This window comes from Myotis lucifugus, unplaced genomic scaffold (assembly GCF_000147115.1).
Source record: "Myotis lucifugus unplaced genomic scaffold, Myoluc2.0 scaffold_372, whole genome shotgun sequence".
NCBI lineage: Eukaryota > Metazoa > Chordata > Mammalia > Chiroptera > Vespertilionidae > Myotis > Myotis lucifugus.
This window is the reverse complement of record NW_005871420.1, coordinates 792,197-811,915: the sequence shown is the minus strand read 5'-3', so window position 1 is coordinate 811,915 and position 19,719 is coordinate 792,197. Positions and strand designations below refer to the sequence as shown.

Sequence of the window (19,719 nt, the reverse complement as noted above, 5' to 3'; positions counted from 1 at the left end):
TTCACGGTCAGAGCACATACCCTGGTTGTGGGCTCAATCCCCAGTGTGGGACGTGGAGGCAGCCGATCAATGATATTCTCTCTCTCTCTCTCTCTCTTTCTCTCTCAAATCAATAAAAGCATATCCTTGGTTGCGGGCACATCCCCAGTGGGGGGCGTGCAGGAGGCAGCTGATCAATCTTTCTCATCGATGTTTCTAACTCTCCTGTCCCTCTCCCTTTCTTCTCTGTGAAAAATCAATAAAATATTAAAATAAATGAACTATTAAAAAAAAAGAAAGTTAAAGCTTAAGGGCTTCTGAGAACTGCTAACATGTGAGGCTCGACGCCTTCCTTCCACCAGAGAGAATGGGGTGGGGGAGAGAATTCCTTGTGTACCCAGGCACCTCTGAAAAGGGACAGGACACTGTGCTCCCTTCCAGGCCTGGGTGGTGGCTCTGCTAGCAGGTTTGGTTGTCAAATAACTTTATAAAAAACTGGAGTTATATCGGATATAAACACCTTTGGATGCAAGGGAGCTGCCTTTCACCCATTAAGACCAAAGGCCCGTGCTGGGAGCCCGGTGCCCAGGACCTCTGCCCTGGAGGTGGGTGAGGCTGCTCACTGCCCGGCTCCCGCCTCCTGGGGTGGAGGGGTGTTCCACCCACTCCCTCAGCTGTCACCTAAGCAGTAGCCCATAGGTCTGGTTTGCACACAGGTCCACCCAGCTTCCTCCCTAGAGAGCCGGGCCCTTCCTCACTTCCCCAGGTCTCTGGGATCTTCAGCTGAGCTGGACCCCAACACCTGGACTCAAGGTAAGACCCCTTGAGTGGAGCGCTGCCCACTTATCAACTAGGAAAGGGAAAATAAAGCACTCAAACCTCAGAGGACCGGGCTTTCTGGAAGGTTCGACCAAAGTGAGGCATCTTGACCTCAGGCGCAACATTTTTCCTACTCTCCACTCTTTAATTTCAACCAGTGTCTATCTTACAGATTTGAAGTTGCGACTTGTGAAACTGCTAAAAAAAAATGATCAAGCAGTACCACATGAGATTGCCAATATGGCATTAACTGTGTAAGGAAAACAAGTGATTAACACTGTACCATAAACAACGCCTTTGGGTGTGAAGCTAATAATAAAGCCTCAAACACGCTTCTAAAAGTAGCAATTAGCTATTCGTTCAGATTACATTTACAAATAAGTAACTGGCAGAGTGAGTGCAGAGCTTTTGGTCTTAAAGACCCGGATTCCAATGAGAAGATGTCTAACAAGCCCAGCTGTCTGAAAAGGCACAGCTACTTAGGTGTATTTCTCTCAAGATTTTGTGTTATTCACGAGTCTCCTTGCATGTGAGAAGTGACACCATTCTTAAATTGTTAAACAATAGCAGCTGGCCAGTTACCTCTACACTCTGTCCAGCCCACCACATTTTACCTTAGGTTTTCAGGATCTACCCAAGGCCTGGTTAGCTCTTATTCACAATTGTTGAGAGTGATAAGAGAGATTCCACTTATATTACTCTAAATTAATCCCACCTCTGTGAGGTGAGTCACATTTGTATAACTTTCTTTAATATCCCTAATATTTGAAAAGCTCCTTTTCGCCTTTCTTCCTCCTCCTCCTCCTCCTCCTCCTCCTTCTTCTTCAATATCCTTTAACCAATATCTCTCCCTTTTCTCCCAATATTCACAAAGCAATTTCCCCAGCTTGCAAGTATAAGAACCTATTCATCTCGAATCACTTTAGCCAATCTGTTTTAATGTTGTATCAACTATCTTATTCAATTACCCATAGCACTTGAGATTTCTGCCACCAAAATTTAGGTTGTGTATTTTCACAGGGCAATTCATTTGAAATCCAGGATGGCCCATAGAACAAAGGGCTTTGTGTGCACTAACCTCACAGAGCAGCATTAGCTCTGCAGCTGAATGCTGGACACTGATAGTTAAGCATTAGATGAGAATGTTAAACAAGTAAATTAACTCTCAGACTCTCACGTGCGCTCAAATATTCGCCGTGGGCCATCCTGGAAGAGAAATTTGAGGTCATTCTGCCCAACCCTCTCATTTTACAGATGAGGAAAACAGGACTAATGGATACCTAGCAATACTAAATTATAGCTCTTCTAAAACTAGATAGCACAGCTAGTAGGCTTCTTAATGTGCTCAATCACTATACGGACTCCATGAGCTGATGAGTGTGCTGCGACCTTGAGCGTTTACATTCTGTGGTTTTTCAAATGTTTATGTTTCTAATGTGGTATTTGTAAGCCCCAGTCCCGGTAACCTATTACCACAGAGGCCTTGCCAATCCTCAGCTCTGGGCAGCCCACCTCTTCCATACCCCAGCAGTGTTCCCAGGCTGCCCGGCCATGGCAAGGACACCATAGGTGTAACCGAAGATACCAGTTCCTGCCTGGGAGCCGTTAGGGGCCCTTGCAGTTGGCTGGATTCCTTTCTTCATCTCTTATTACCATCCCTACATGCTACTCCCGAGCTAACCCACCTTTGTTTCCCATCCTTCAGCCTGTTCCTCTTACACCAAGGACCCTCATTCCCTGGACCAAGAGCTCAGTTCCTCCATTTTCATCCTCTACTGCTCATTTTTTCTGTACCTTTTCTTCTCCTTCTCCACAATTGGAACCTAAGCTGCATGAGAGCAAGAATCTTGATTGTACTGTTGTATGCCCAGTGTCTAGAACAGTCTGTGTTCAATACATACATGTGCAATGGTGTTCAATACACACATGTGTTCAATACACACCTATGCAATGGACATATCACTTCTCTTTCCCTCCTGTCTTAGGGAAATAGGTGTCCCTTTCCTTTCTAAGATTTACCCCACCCCTGGAAAACCAGTGCCTCCATGTCCACTCTCAAATCTTGGACCTCTAGGTCACGTCCCCTTTTTTGAGATATTGCCTCCCTAGTTGCCCCTCAGAGGAACTGACATAGCTGTTCAGCCACCGGCTGCTCTTTCTCCAGCTTCTTTGCTGGGAAGTCCTCTCTCCTCTTCAACCCAGGCAGTCTCCAAGAATCTGCTCTCAGCTGCCTTCTGCTCTTCATATTTTTCTTTTTTGCAAATCTCATTGACTCTTATTTGGTCAACTTCTACTTCTTGGGCAATGACTCCCAAATCTTCACTACTAGCCCCCGATTTACTTCCGAGAGACGGGCACCTCAATGCAAGCAAGCTCAGAGTCAACGTCATCATGATGCCTTCAATGCCCTCTCCTTATCATTCAAGGTTTCCTCTTCATCCAGGCACCAAACCCCATAGTTCTCCCAGCTCCAGTTCCCCCATCACCACTTCACATCTCATAAGGGGCACGAATTTCCACCTGGTGGTCACCCAAAGCAGTGATGCTCCCCAGTTCATGCATTGTTTGGTTGAATGCAGAAGACTCCTAAGTCATCTCTCTATAGCTACTGTCTCAACCTACCTGGCTAGCTGGACCTGGCTGCTTCTGACCTGTTGGAAGATCAAACTTTTCAGTTTAACCTCCATGGTCTTTTAAAATCTATCACCAGTGTAGCTTCCAATCTGGCCTCATACTAACTTTCTTGAGGTACCACAGTGATTTTCAACCATGGATACACATTAGAAAAAAATGGGGAGCTTTAAAAAGTAGAAAACTCAGGCTCCTACTCATATATCCTTCTCCTTGCCTCCACGAGAGATTCTGATTCAATTGACCTATGGTGGAGCCATAGTATTTGGGCATTTGAAAATCTTCCTAGGTGTTTCTATTATGTAGCCACTAGAGGCTCAGTGCACGAAATTCGTGCACTCGGGGAGGGGGAGGTGTCCCCCAGCCTGGCCTGTGCCCTCTCACAGTGGGGGAGCCCTATGATTCATTGCCCCAAAGTGGTAGGCCCCGCCCACCCATCCAGGGCTCCTCGATAGATTGACCCAAAGAGGTAGGCTGGAGCCAGGGGTCCCGCTTCCATGCCACACGGAGCCGTGGGCCCCCAGGCCTTGCCGCTTGGAGCCGTGGGACCCATCTCTGCACTGCACATGCAGCATCAAGCCCCCACCCACCCGTGCTCGCATGCAGCCCTGCCCACCCATGCGTGCCCGCTGTGCACGCAGCCTCCTGGTGACTGCTCGTTGTGGCGTGAGGGCGTCACAGCGTGAGGGCGTCATGACCACATAGGCTTTTATTTCAGTGGTTCTCAACCTTCCTAATGTCGAAACCCTTTAATACAGTTCCTCATGTTGTGGTGACCCCCAACCATAAAATTATTTTCGTTGCTACTTCATAACTGTAATTTTGCTACTGTTATGAATTGTCATGTAAATATCTGATATGCAGGATGTATTTTCATTGTTACAAATTGAACATCATTAAAGCATACTGATTAATCACAAAAACAATATGTAATTATATATTTGTTTTCCGAAGGTCTTAGGCGACCCCTGTGAAAGAGTCCTTCGACCCCCAAAGGGGTCGCGACCCACAGGTTGAGAACCACTGGTATAGATGGTTGAGAATCATTGGTGTACTCTATGACTGCATCAAATGAGTACTCAGGAAAGTACTTTACCACCACCCCATACATCTTTGTGGGAAATTCCCCATGCAATCAATCCTCCTCTCCCTATTTCTTCTTCCCAACAGAATGCTTGAAAACTTCTGCGATTCTTTCAGTTGGAAAGAATACCCCCTTCTCCTGGAAATCCTTAGTATGTTTCTATATATCTCATTCATGCATGTGAGTCGAGAAGACTGTTATATAGAGCAATATAGAGTAGAATAAGACAAGGTCCCTGCCTTAGTACTCCTATAGTATTTAGAATGAGAGAAAAATATGAACCAATGAATAATGTAAGTTTTATGGTAGAAGTATAGAAGTGTTCATGAGACAGGGCTTAGACACGAAGGATTCTATTCTGCTTGGTGTAATAACAATTTATGTATATGTCATCTCTTCTATTGGATGGTATATTTTTGAGGGCCAGAACCATGCATCATTCACTCACCTTTATGTATTTCAAAGACCACATCTTTCATATAATAGTATTACATTTTTGCTGAATAATTGAGTCAGTGAATGGTATATTGGAGATTAGTGGTCATTGGAGAAGAGTGGCACCTCCAAGAAAATAGTGCCATAGTTCAGTGCCTGGCCAGGGCAGAGTTGTATCCTTGCATTGAGGTGCCCGTCTCTAGGAAGTTCAAAGACCCATGTCATCATTTACAGTTCTAAGCTGTGTGTGAGTTTTAAAATTACCCTCTAACATTGTTCCATTTTTTTAATGGTGATAAGAATAGCATATTAGAAACTATGTCCACTTCCTCCTGATGGAGAAGGTGGTAAATAAACTTAGCCCTTTGATTTTAATAAACAAATCCTAGAGATCAATGGGCTGGTTTGCTGTCTAATGGGAAGAACTAGGGGGTTGGGGGGAGGATAAGGAGAAACATCTGTACACCCAACAGATCCATAGCTTCCCTCTTTCCCTCATGACTGTGCCATGATCTTCAAATTAAGCCCTTGGGCCTCTTAAAGATGTGGTCAAGAAAGCTGCTAAAGTGGTACCCAAATGAATGGATATCAACAGGACCAAGGAGCCAGTGTACCTGTGAAAGTATCTGTGCTTCTTCATTGGAAATCTTCAATCCTCCCCGCAACTCCAGGTCTGATTTATCACCCCATAAGAAATACACTGTCCTCGGTGGGGGAAAGCCAGATCTGGACATGTACTCTGGGAGGACATCGTGAACCACAGCAGACGTCATTGACTGAGAGACAAGGGTTAGATCAGCTTCTGGGAGTGCCTGTATCAGGACAGATAAAAGAAGTGTTTCTTAGCCCAGGGGATTTCAACACTATGGAAACTCCTTTCCCACAGAGATAGAACAATGTGTAAATATTATAAATCACTCCAAAGAAGCAATTTAGAAAACTTCACATGTAATGATAAATGTGTTGAAACCACTCACATATTTTAATTTATGGATTATTAGTCCATTTTTTATTATTCTGTTGACTTAGAGTGATGAGTATGAGTCATTACAACTTTTTTGGGGGTACCTATTGAATGCCAGAATAGTGTTACTATGGGTACAGAGATGAACATGGCCCAAACCCTGCCCTCAAAGAACTTGCCACATGGAGGGAAAAGCAGGTACATTGAGAGAAAATCATGATGCTGCTCTAAGTGTGGTGATGTTACATTTTAGTGGTTAAGGAGAGTTGTGGGGGTCTTAAAAGAACCTGCAGTGGGAAGAGATTGCTATGGGAAGAAACACAGACTTTGAAAGGTTATATTTGCATTTAGAGTTATTGGCTTTAAAAGGGAGTCAGTTGGGAAGGAGGTCAAGAAAAAGCCGGAGATGAGCAAGGTGAAGCTATGAAAGGGCAGGGGAGCAGGGGATGGAAACGAGAATTCTCTAGGTGATAAGATTGAAGACCATGTGGCCGTGGTCAAGGGTTGCAAGCGGTGTGGCACAATGCTGACTCCCTGTCAGGGAACACTGACTTCGCACCTGGGGAACAGAATCAATGGGTGTGGACAAGACCTTTAAGGAGGAAAGAAACGTCACTTTCCTCCATTTCCTCATTGGCTGTGTGATGACTCTTCAGCCCACAGGAGTATGTCTTCACACATTCCACCAGAATCACTAGCAGCTCAGCCGGTGGGCACATTGTATTCCTCATCTTATTCAACACTTCATAGTATTTCATACTATTGCTATGGTCTCCTCATGATGACTTTTCTGGCTCCTTCTCAGCACCATTTCAGACACTTCTTCTTCTAGTCCTTTACATGGCACTTTTCCAAATCCCTATATTCCAAACTATTCTCCTCACTAGACACACTCCTTCCCCACTCCCACAGCTTGAGATGCCACCTTCAGGAAGCCTAGACTCTGGGTCCCCAACCTCTCCATTGTGTGTGTTAAACAGGAATGTGTGGTCTTGCTTGGATGTCAAGTTGGTTAGAGACCAAGTCCTGCTTGGCTGCATTATGTGTGTGTGGTTGTGGACCCAGATTCAGGGGACACATCTTTATAATTCTGTCATATGTCACTATTCACTGACAACAGTTACACAGCATAGATGATGTAGATATTTGAAAATGCATTTGCAACCACTATTGCATAGCACATACTGGCTCTGAAATTAGGCTGAGGCATATGGTTCCACCTAGACCAAGGTAGTCTTTGGGAAGTTGTACTAGGACACACAAACTTAACTCAGTGGGTAGACTTTGTGAATTAAGAGAATTTTATTTGTCAGTAATGAGTGTATGTGTGTATATGTGTGTTCACTCACATTTATTGAGGACTATGTGTATGTGTGCTTCATTTTTCTCCTCTTCTTTGGTCAAGGAGCATTTGAAAACCATTGACTCCCAACCTCAGTGGCCCATCAGGGTGAGAGTGTGTGGAGGTAGCTCTTATTAGTCAGAAACTCCAGATTTAGCCCCCTTCCCCTTAACATTAGCATCACAGGACCTTTGACAATCGGGAGTGGCCAAGACCTTGGTTTCCAGCTATGCTTCTCATAAAGGAACTTTCCAGATAGAAGCCAAACACTGGAAAAGAACTGCTGACTACAGGACTGTTTGTAATACTGTACGGTGATTTATAAACAGTCCTTTAAAAAACATCATAAAGTCTGCTAGTGACCTTGAACTTTCTCCCATAGTTAAAGCCGTATGCCCAGCAAGCTTCTGAGAGGCCCCTTCTCGGCCAAGTTCTATGAGAGAAACCAGCCTTCCTGGCCTCCACCTGAATGAGGTGCCTTCTCCTAGCATCTGCAGTGGTGTTTTCCCATGGCCACTGTGGGAGAGATGAGGACTGTCACGGACACTGTCTTCTGTCTATAGTTCAGATGAGCAGCCCTGGTTGCAAAAGGCTGATGCCACTCACAGGGCAGCCTCCTCCAGCCTCAGGAGCCTGTTGGAAGTGACATTCTCAGAACTCAGCCCAGACCCTCTGAATCCGAATTTTCATTCTAATAGGATCCCCATGGAATCTGCACATTAAAGTTTAATAACCACTAGCCTAAAGCAATGGCTTTGAAATTTCACAATCTCCCTACACCCTACACACACACACACACACACACACACACACACACGGAGACATACATGAACGATACATACATTTTTGTGCTGTACTAACATAGGATGTACATTTTTAAATATGCACAAAATATAAACATTTAAAAGGATGCAGTAGAGTCTACATTTGAACGATTCTATTGCTATTACCTCCTTGCTGCCCGCTCTTGGATCCCCGTGGCTCAACACATCAGAGATGCCTGCTCTAAGAAAGCAAATAGAAGCAAGGGGCACCTGAGGCACACGCTGGTCAGTGTGCGGAAGGCCACGTGGGATAGGAAACACACATGGAGAGTGATGTGTTGGACCAAATGGGATATATGACACCCCAAGTGCTTATCAACTTGGTCAGCTTGAGAAATGTAAAACCCATTTTCTCTTCAAGGCAGAACGTTGAAGGATACTCTGTATACTCTGAATCCAAATCGAGTCTAAGTCTGTATTTCTAGCTCGGTCATTCAAGTCAGTGACATATATGTGCCCCTCCCCCACCCCCACCCCCCAACCCTACTTATTTTTGAACTGGTTCCCCTCTGACCCAGAACATCATATCCCATATCTTCAAATGAGCCCCGCCAGTTACTAAACCTGGACAGCTCTGAGTTCGCTGGGACGGCCTCTCTGCCTGTACTTCTCCCTCCAACAATAAGTCCCTACCATTCGGCAAGTCTCGCGCTGGCATTAGGGTTGAAAGACAAATTAAATACCCACCAGAGCTTCATTTAAAGAGAAAGAGAAGTTTCTAAACAGATCATTACACCAACACCTTGAGTTTGGTCATGAGGTGTAGACAGTTTGCAAAAGGCAGAAGAGAGGAACAAGAGAAACTCCCTGGGAGTGGGAGGAGGGGACATTCAGGGGTGAATAGGAGTTTGCCAGGCCCAGGGCACAGAGGAGGAATTTAGGGTGAAGGGACCTGTCTGAGCAAAGGCACTGGGCAGGAAGCTGCTTTGTCAGTGTTCGTCTTTGGTGAAGCGCAAACTCTTCTAACTGAGTCAGTGAGAAGGAGCCTTGTGTTAACAGGAACAGTCACTCCTCACTCACTGGACACCCGGTCCTTGGATCTGCACAGTCACAGTGTGTCTGAGAGTCACTTCTTCCTTACGGTTTGGCCACGACAGCGGGTGGGAAGCTTCTCGGGAGGAGCACAGTCAGTGCTGCCCATTGACCATATGACCCGGGACGTTTGGGGATGGTCTGTGCTGGGGAAATTGACTTTTCAGATTAACTTCATAAAATTGGAAAATCCAATCGAAAAACCTTCCTAATTTTGTTTTCCTTTGAAGAGATAACCGCGGTGAACATTTTGGAGGCATTGCCTTTTAATACCACCTAGAGAGACCATGAGAGCGATCGCACCGTGCACTCAGCTTTACCTACACCTTCCTCTAGCTTCACCTGTCTAGCTTTGCCATGATTTTTAAAGACTACCTAATATTTCAGTGTATCAATATTTATAAATGTAAAATCCATCCTGTATTGTGGGTGATCCAGGTGGGCTTGAATATTTTAATAGTATAACTAAGGCAGAGAACATACTTACGTATAATCCTGACATTTCTTATTCATTCTTAGACATACATTTACTGGGTCAAAGAGTAGAAATCGTTGTGAACTTTCAGTAAACCTTGTCAAATCGCCGCCAGAAAAAGCGACGCCAAATCACTCCATTGGAAGCCATGTACAGAGCCATTCATCTCCATAGGCTTGTCGGTGAGGAATGCTGACATGGTTTTTAAAACCTGTGATCAGTGACTAGCTGTGTTTCTTGGACCCATGGCCCCACTCCGCCGGCCCCGGAGCTGCCCGCTCAGTGTGGACTGCTTCTCCCACACTCTCTGTCTAGGAGAATTCGCCTGCTTACATGTCTCAAACTCCATTTGTAGACTTAGACACGAAAGGCAGTCCTCCTGACTGGCCCTTCCTTGAACATCAGACACATAGGCTCCAGTCTCATCTCTGCTTAGGTGTCCCAGGCAACCCCGTGTGCCCCCTCAAACCTCACCCCAGGCTGATCCTCCTGTAGTGACATTAAGCACTGAGTGAGACTCGGCTGGTGTGGGTGGGTGGTTGAGCATTGACCCATGAACCAGGAGGTCACAGTTCGATTCCAGTCAGAGCACATGCCTGGGTTGCGGGCTCGATCCCCAGTGTGGGGCGTGCAGGAGGCAGCCGATGATGGTTCTCTCTCATCACTGATGGTTCTATCTCTCTTTCCCTCTCCCTTCCTCTCTGAAATCAATAAAAATATTTTTTTAAAAAGAAAGTACGGAGTGAGCTCCAATCCCATAGGATAGCAAACCATTGGGACGACCGGCTACCTGATAACATAGGAATGCTTTTTGAATTACAGAAGAAGGTCCAGCTTCACTGGGGCCAGTAAACTCCCACAACCCCGGTCACCTCATTTCCATGCAGGGATGTCAGGACTCAGCTTTGGGACCTCGTCTGCCTGTCCACCCTCACCCCAACCCCCACCTGATAGAGTTGCCCTTTGAGTCCACCTGGAATGGGGTCCTCGCTTCTCTCGATCTGCTGGCAACCCCTTGTCCAGGCAGCAGCATTTTAGGCTTGGGTTCCTGAAAGCACCAGTTCACCAGACTCTCAGCATCCATGCTTGTGTCTTTCCACTCCCCATGCTGGGTCAAAGTGATGACTTTAAAAAGCAAGTCTGGCTTGGCCGGTGTGGCCCAGTGGATAGAGCACTGGCCTGTGGACTGATGGGTCCTGGGTTTGATTCCAATCAAGGGCATATACCTCGGTTGCAGGCTCGATCCCCAACCCTGGTTGGGGTGCATGCAGGAGGCAACCAATCGATGTGTCTTTTTCACATCATTGTTTCTCTCTGTCTTTCTCTCTCCCTTCCACTCTCTAAAAATCAATGGAAAATACCCTCAGGTGAGGATGAACAAAACAAACAATAAAAGCAAGTCTGAGCTCTCTCTTCTGTGATTGAAACCCTGAGATGCTTCTTTTCCTAGAATCAATGGTCCTCAGGGAGCCCACTGAGCCCTTCCCGGCATGGCTCTGGCCTAAGCTCCTTTGTACTGTATCTAGAGAGAACCTATGGATGGATTTCAGACAGACAATGCATAATGTTTAGTATATGTTATATCCCTTATTGCACAGGGCTTACTGGTACTAAACAATTAGTTGTTCTCCATCTGAAATTTAATTTTAACTAGACATCTTGTATTTTACCTAATGACCCTAAAAACACCAAAATTGAGCCAACAGTACTCACGCTGATGAACCACCAATGGTTAGAACATGTTTTCTCACACTGTTGACCGATGGGTATTGCTTTACTCGGAAGGCTCAGGCTCTGATGGAATGTGAAGGGAAGTATGTTGACATGTGAAATTTCCTTATTATCACTCACTGCTCACAGCGTCTATGTTTTCAACTTTGGGACAAGCAGATGATTCGGAAATACTGCCAGTTCCTAAAGTAAATGGACCGCAATCCAAGAATGTTGGTGTTAGCTGTGTTCCCGGGAGACCCTGTGCTATCCAGTTTCCATATCAGAGCAGTGTGGTCAACGATTAGACTGACAGTGAGTGAATTTCAGAACCTTCAGAACACTCCTCCCTTTGTTAAGTAACTCAGTTCCAAATCAAGCAAAAGTCACACTTGCCTTTTTCCCGGACGAGATTCCAATCACGATAATAATGAGCATAGAAATCACCAAGGAGAAGAATTCCACCCTCGTACGCAGGTGAGTCACACCCACGTCCATTAATCATCCGTCAGAGACCAGCAGTTCCAAAGTCATGTTAAACAGAAGGAAAAGCGGTCAGAATGAAGCCAGGAAACCAAGCCAGCCTGAAATCACTGTGTGCATTCGTAATGTGATTCTCTTTCTATATCTCCATGCCTTCATGTCGTGAAATTATAAATACGAGACAGAGACAGACCTGAGTGGCTAAAGGTGGTGCATCCCCCTAAATGAGAGGTTCATTTAGGGGAAAATCACCTTGAGACATTGCAAGTTCTACAAGGACGCCTCATAAACACTCCGGAATCTGTCCTGAGCCACTTCCCAGGACAACCATGAGGGTGAGAGGAAGCGGCACCCGTGCCTACTCCCCGTTCTTTTCTCCCTTTTCTCATGCTCTCACTGAGACCAGTTTGAGGTTTCCTGAAGTGGAATACACTGAATGAAATCCTTCTCTACCAGGCCTGGCCGGTGTGACTCAGTGGTTGAGCGTCGACCTATGAACCAGGAGGTCATGGTTCCATTCCCAGTGGGGGCACATGCCTGGGTTGTGGGCTCCATCCCCAGTGTGGAGCGTGCAGCAGGCAGCCGATCCATGATTCTCTCTCATCATTGATGTTTCTCTCTCTCCCTCTCCCTTACTCTCTGAAATCAATAAAAATATATTTAAAAAAAATCTTTTTCCACCAGTGATTTCTGACAAAGCAGATGCCTTCCACTCTCACTTACTTCAGGTCGCACCAGAAGGACTCCAATGCTCTGCGGAATGCTCAATGTACTCCTCATGGGAACATGGGAACGGGGCTGTCTTGTCTGTGCTGCCTTTGAACTAATGCGGACAAGATCCCAGGAGCCTCTTCTCTGCCGGGAAGATGGGGCAGCGACTCCGGAAGCTAATGCTGTCGGTCTGCCTTGGGCTTCCTTCCCCGCCCCCTCCGACATACGTTTCCCTGTTTCCCCAGTCATCTCACAACAATGCACATCCGAGCCCTGCTGTGATTACAGGGAGACTGTGCTGATTACCAAGCTCTTCACATGTCAGAGCATGGCGAGGCCAGGGTGGTAGACCAAAGGAAATTTCCATTCTCCCTTCAGCTGCTGCGCAGGCTTGCTCTATATAGGAAAGTTAGCTGCTATTAAGTAATAACGTGCAGCTGAAGTTGGTCACTCGTAACAGCAGACAGATGGATAATGTTTTATTTGGGTTAGCCAGCTCTCTCGCAAATAAAGGGCCTGAAATTAAACTGTCTTTACAAACACATTCGGCAAATGATACCTCTGACTTATTCCGGTGCTCGGATTCTTTGCCATGGAAAATGGAAAATGCGTCTCCCGTTGAACCCAGTATCTGTTGAAACTTGTCTTTGCCGAGTGGAGAAAGGTTGATGTTCTATGGAATGAAAAAAAAAACTAAAAAAAGACTCTGCGTTGAGGAGGAAAGGGTATAACTATGCAAACCGCATTTAGAGATGGAAAGGGACTTTTTAGGACTTATGGAATTCAAAACAATAATAATGGAATGGAAACACAGGGAAAAGGCTAAATATTTGACCACAGAGGCAAATTGGATCATTAGACGCTCCCATGCAATGCAAAATGTGGGGTTTGTTTTGAAAGGCGCACTTGTTGATTTTCCAGTGGATAATAGGACAAAAGAAAGAGCTGGCCAAGTCACAGGCCATCATCACAGGCGAACCAGCCACGGGAGCTTCTGGGGGGCTGTGTTCCTTGTAAGACACGTTCCTGGGCAGCACTGAGAGATTGTGATTCAGAAGGTCAAGTGTGGGCTGAGAACTGGCATTTCTAATGAACCCCAAGTGATGCCATGCTTCCCTTGGGGGTCCCCCTACTCTATGCTGACCTACCTTCAGTGTCCAGTGAGATGGACCGCTCATCTTAGGCAGTGGTCGGCAAACTCATTAGTCAACAGAGCCAAATATCAACAGTACAACGATTGAATTTCTTTTGAGAGCCAAATTTTTTAAACTTAAACTATATAGGTAGGTACATTGTTATTAACTTAATTAGGGTACTCCTAAGGCTTAGGAAGAGCCACACTCAAGGGGCCAAAAAGCCGGATGTGGCTCTCGAGCCGCAGTTTGCTGACCACGGATCTTAGGATATTTCATGACAACCAAGAGAGGTGTCTGCCTATAGAATGGATTAGCCTTGCCATTGGCTCAGTGACCTTGAACAAATCACTCTCTTTTTTATTCTCTCCCCCTCCCCCCCAGACATAAAGTACAGTTTAGACCAGATTGGAACTCTTCAAAGTCCTGGAAATGTCAAATAAACGCCAGTTAGGCAGGTGTCTTTGCTGTAGGACTTCTCAGAGCCTGTACTGTACAAACACGTGGTATGACTCTCCAATGGGTGCAGACAGTGGGGTGTTTAGAGGTTTGGTAGGTAAAGCGTCCGGGTCATCTGACCACCTCACTTTCTTTGGGAACACCTGTAATCACCACGCACAGGAGGAGGCTGAGCAGGAGGCTGGCTAAGGTCCTTCTGGCTGCAGCTCTCATGGCCCCAGAATCCAGGCTCCCTCGTCAGGCCTCCCATGTTCTCTGGGATGGTACCCACCGTCCTAGAATAAGCCAGTGTGCCTGAACTTCTGTCCCCTGGGGCACTTCTCTTGGCTCCCCCGAGACTCCGCCCGGCAGCTACCATATTTGTTTATTTCACCCCCATGGACTTTCTGTTTCTGCTCCTTTGTTTCAAGGTAGTGAGTCTGAACTTGCAGACAACCCAGTGTATGTGCTTGTGAATTTCCCACGCTGTCTACATAATTCATTGAGCGGCGAACAGTGTAGCACCTACTCTCACAGTGCAGTCTCAGAACTGGGGAGCTCCAGGGACTTATTAGAAATGCAGATCCCAGGCCCCTCTCTAGACCTGCTGGGTCACAAACTCATGGTGGTGCCCGGCCAAGTGTGGGTCAAGACCTCCAGGTCATCTGAATGCTTCTGAACTTGGAGAACCAGGGTTGCAGAGGTGAGGAGCATGGACTCAGGCCCAGACCCTGTGCTCTACACCAGTTGCCTCACCTGGAATACAGGAATGATCGCAGTCCGTCTTTCAGAAGTGACGTGAGAACTCAATTACTACATGGCGCCTCTGTAAGAACGGGCACAGGATGAGCCACTAGTCAATCACAGCTCTTTATCTAGAACAGATACTAACTCAGAATGAGCAGGAACGAAGGTACATGGTGTTGCAATGCATGTGAGAAGAGGTGCCCTCTGTGAGTGAATCTGAGGAAATGGGGTCGTGAATGTACCATAATCTCAGCTAGTTCTTCCCCCAATGGCAGTGTGATTCTCTGAGGAACCATGGCCGATTCCCCAGCTGCCCAGGAGCTGCCACCCTTCCAGCCGGCCATCCTCAGTCCTCCAGGCCCGAGAGAGGGAATGGGGCTCCAGGAGGAAAGAGTCATTTCCCTGCAGACAAGGACCAGAGGCCGCCCTTGGGAATCCGCTGAGAGCCAACTTGGGCCACCTCATCCTTTCTTACTGAGTATGTTCATTTCCAAGGCCACCTGAGCACAGCCATCCGTGTCCTCGGCGGAGATGGGCGGAATCAAGAAGTGGACTGAGAACAGTCAGACCAGCCACTGAAGCTAGTCCTGGTCGGCAGGGAGGAGCAGGGACCATGGCAGGAGGCCAGTGCCAGAGGTCCCGTGTGCCGTGCGGCCACGGTCCCAGGATCCAAAGGGAGGATAGCTAAGCCTCACTGATTTTATTGTCAATTACTTTTAAACCTTCTGAGTCCAGTGAACCTCCTGTCCAGCATTTCTTTGCCTAATTAATATTTAAACCTGTGTGCCTTTAAAGCGAAATTTAATCCAGGTATTTTGGATTCATAGCCAAAAAAAAAAAAGGAAAAAGAAAGAGATCACCAAAAAATTGTTTTGTCAATAATATTCAACATCCAAGAAAGTTTTTTGAGTTTTCTTTCAAACAGGAAGCTGTTTTGCTAAAGCTTTAAAGTCAAATTCCCATCGAATTTTGTGGCAACAAAAGTTTTCGTGGCAACAGAAGTTTTTCTCAGAACATTGAGAAAATACTTTGTTTCCAGGTAGAGAGGAGGGTTAGCTAGAACACTGTCTGAAGCTGCTTTGAGAAGTGTCTGGTGCCCCCTTCTCAGCAAAAGCCAGCAGCTGCCTCCCCAACTTTCATTTGGTCATGTTTCTGCAGGACCAAAGGCGTTGCTGCCCCCTCCCCCACCCCTCCCCCCGGAACACGGAAAGAACTTTTCCCAGCACGGGCAAATGGAAAACTTCCAAACCTGGACTCAACAGGGCTCTAGGTTTTTAGAAGGTCTCAGTGTTGCACTAACTAGGAAAAAAAACACATATTAATACTCTAAAAAGTTAATACCTAGCACTGGTCCACTGAGTAGCTGGCATTCACCTAGAAAGATGGTATAGATTGGACATTCTGGAAACTAATCAACAGGTGCGTGCCTTGCCTGTGTGCGATAGTCTTATCTGAGAATGCCAAGAGGCGGTGGGGGTGGGGGGAGTGGAGGGTAGCACTTACCTGTAGTCACGGCCTGGTGGTTCTCCACCTGTGTTCCCGGAGCCACGAGTCAGACATGCAAATTCTTGGGCTCCACCCAGACTTACTGAATCAGAACCTCCGAGCCTTGTAGGCGGTTCTGAGGCCGAGAAGCTTGAGCACCTGTGTCAGGTGGTGGCCAGCATGGGCGCAGGTGCCTCCGAGGGGCTGCTGGCGCCTGCCAGCTGCGGAGAATTTGGGTGATTCACTTAGCCTGCTTGTGCCTCAGTTCCCTCCTCCTGAGAAGGAATAAAATACTGTAAATTAAGAGCATATGATGCCCGGCTGGCATGGCTCAGTGGTTGAGTGTTGACCTTTGAACCAGGAGGTCACGGCTCGATTCCCCATCAGGACACAGGCCTGGGTTGCCGGCTCGATCCCCAGCAGGGGGCGTGCAGGAGGCAGCTGTTTCTATCTCTCCCTCTTCCTTCCTCTCTGAAATCAATAAAAATCTATTTTTCTTAAAAAAAAAAGCATCTGATAAAGTGTAAGTGATAAAGCAGGCATGCGAGTGAGGTTGCTGCTGGACCCCCACAGAGGGATGACGGAGAAAGAGGTCATTTGCCAAACTCACAAACACCCGGGAGAGCTGCGGGTAGAAGAGGCTACGCAGGTTGGTAGCTGGGACCTCTTAATGCAATTATTTACAATCATTGGTGGATTAGAAAGGAAGCATGAAGTGTATGTACCCTTCTTTGTGTAAGACGGATAAGAAGTGTGGATAAGAAGTGTGTGCGAGTGTGTGTGTGTGTGTGTGTGTGTGTGTGTGTGTGGCTCAGCAAGAGGCATTTCAGAAAAGCAGGAGGTAACAGAACCTGTTGAATTGAAACCGATCACATTCAACGCTGGCGGCTGAGGCTTAAGAATTCTGGCCTCATTCTTCCTGCCGTGAACCGCCTGTGTGAGGAAGGCGGGTGTGTGCCACCTCCCAGGTCTCAGCCACCTCGCTTGCAAAATGGGTGTCAGATGCCTAGGTTTTGACAGTCCTTTCAACTCTGATGGCCTGTGACTCAACAATAAGAATGCGTTTCCACAGGCGGTAAAAATATTCTAGACTCTTCCCTTCAGTCCGCAGTGTTTACTTCCTCCGCACTTCCCCTTCCTGCCTCCTGCCCGCGGGCCAGTGGACAGTGGGCCTCAATGGGGGCCAGTTCACCCTCTTTCCAGGGGGCTTTACGGTGGAACTCCCTCCGGAGGGTGAGAATTCCCTCCTGAGGGCTGGGCTTGGGGCTGCACTTTAATCCTTAAACACTCCTGAGTCTGTGCCCTGGCACCATGCCAGACGGCCAGGGGTTGGAGATGAATGCTAGGCCCCAGCCCTTGGGGAGGGGGGAGGGGGGTTGTTAAGGGTCAGTTTCTTTGTAAACACCTGTGAACCCCACGTGTCCCTCTCTCTTCCAGGCAGGAGCAGCACCCCATGGTAGCCAGGTGGGCGAAGGGGAGCCAGGACGGTGCGCCCGCCTTGAAGAAGACGGCTTCTGACCTGCTGAGTAAGTGACCAGGCAGCAAGCAGCGCTGGGGGCACGGGGTGCAGCGAGGGAGGCAGAAGGCGCCTCCCTTTGAGTGCTGTCCATCAGCTGCTCTTTTCCACGGAGAGATGCTAAAGCCAAGACCCAGAGGCTCCGGGTCTTCCTCCCCAGGCCACGCTCCCCGGCTCTGCTAGGAGGCGCTGCTGGGGTCATGAGCGCTGACCCAGGCCTGCAGGAACAGGGCTGAGGAAGCGGATGCAGCTCTTCCCAGGCTGGCCCGCTGCCCCTGTGGGAGAGGTTAAGGCAGGAGCTTCGCGGCACAGCCTTCACACACCCAGCCAAGTTTTCCAGTAGCTGCTTGTGCCCGCAGGACCCTGTGTATCACTCACGCTCCAAAACTGCAGCCTCCGTTTTGATTGCAGTGGCTGGGATGGCATGCACTTTCCCGGGCAGGTTTTTTTTTTGTTTTTTTTTTAAGTGCATGCAGTTACTTGTCTCTGCGAAGCGGGAGTTCTGAGCTTGACTGTGCACTTGGGCACGCCAGCACGGCCTCACTTCCAAACGTTCCCCCTGGTCCCGTTCCCGGTGGCCACGGAGACGTGAAGCTGGCGGGCCCCCTAGACCCAGGCTCATCCATTAGACCTTGTGCGTTTCTTTTAAATGGATCCCCAATAAGTGGAATAGGCTTCGGTGGGTAAAATAACTTCTGAATAGCTCATGGCCCTTCTTTGCAATGGAAAAAAGAGAAAATGGCTTTCCTTTCCAAGAAAAAAGAAAGATCATTCCAGGGGACATTCAGTAAATGACACCCTCTCGCTAAAGGAACAGGAACATTAAGAGCCCACAGTCCCCTGCATCCCCACGTGTCCGCCTGGGACGGATACAGTTTCACTTTCCTTGGAGGGATTTGCTGAGGATTATTTTCAAACCCCCTATTGAGGTCCTGCTGCTCTAAAGCAAGATTATTGCATGAATCACAGACCGCTGCATACCAGTTCCTTTTTATCACGGGGATTTTTAGAATTTTTTAAAAAATGCCATTTGGGGTGGGAAAAATAAACATGCCGACCAGGTAGAGTTCCCCCTAATCACTCCCATTATCTTTTCAAGGAATGTAGGGGTGACTCATCTCAGTCACCAGGCAGGTACTATAAGATGCTGGGTGGCCTCACACCCAGCGTGTCCCTGTCTGTGAACCAGCAAGCAGCGTGGGAGCCCAGCTTTCTTCCCGGTAGGTCTGCTGGCCCCACTGTTCCATCCTGCGCGTGTTTACTTGTTCTTTAACTCTTTAAAGTGCATCCCTGCGCTGGTTCTGCTGAGTTCTAAAGAAGTGAGGCAGAATGTGCGTGCCACACCGGAATGCCATACCTGCTATGGGATATTGATAGCACTGCTAAGATTAACCAGCATATCGATTAAGCTATTCGTCAAGCTTAATTATTCACTGCGTGTTTGTTTGGGGTTGGTGATAACTTAGTCTTTTCCCATGTAATCAAGACTAGGGGAGGTCATGGATTCTAAAGTATTCATTAGATTGGGGGGGGGGATAAATGGCTATTATAGGGAATATCATGCAAAAGGGTAAGTTTTAAATATTTTTATTACAAGTTTTAAAAATGTGTATTCGTATTCTCCATCGCTTATCAAGAACTACCTGTGGATGGTAAATTTTAGTTATATCTATACTGACCCTATGCTTAGTCAACTTATTTTTAAATTCTCTACAATTGGATATTATGGTAGCTGGATATACATAAGCATTCCTAACACTCTGTGGGGTAGATGCATGCAAGTATGGTATTGCAAAGGGAAGATTAGCATTATATTTTAAATGGCGGGGGGAGGCACTCGGTTTTGGCTCTTTATAGCACTATCTCATTTAACCATCACAAAACCCTAAAGACTAGGCTTTATTCTCGTTT

The 19,719-nt window shown here is 47.1% G+C and overlaps 1 protein-coding gene and 1 long non-coding RNA gene across 6 annotated transcripts in view; one reads left to right on the top strand and one right to left on the bottom strand.

The window, feature by feature from the left end:
- The window catches only part of KCNJ15 (potassium voltage-gated channel subfamily J member 15), a 36,856-nt gene that overhangs the window by 15,115 nt on the left and 2,022 nt on the right, over positions 1 to 19,719 (top strand). For 2 of the 5 annotated variants that reach the window (XM_023765046.1, XM_023765044.1), the window contains exons 1-2: positions 17,749 to 17,818; positions 18,908 to 19,028. In XM_023765046.1, coding sequence (XP_023620814.1) covers positions 18,953 to 19,028 — 76 coding nt within the window. In that variant the 5' untranslated portion in view covers positions 17,749 to 17,818; positions 18,908 to 18,952. Of the gene's footprint in view, positions 1 to 17,193; positions 17,526 to 17,729; positions 17,819 to 18,907; positions 19,029 to 19,719 lie in introns of those variants that run through there. The other 3 variants (XM_023765047.1, XM_006101547.3, XM_023765048.1) reach the window with 3 other exon arrangements.
- On the bottom strand, positions 12,956 to 15,142 carry LOC111828462. The gene is made up of 2 exons (XR_002832331.1): positions 14,817 to 15,142; positions 12,956 to 13,162 (listed from the first exon to the last, which is right to left on the bottom strand). It is a non-coding gene; the product is annotated as an uncharacterized LOC111828462 (long non-coding RNA).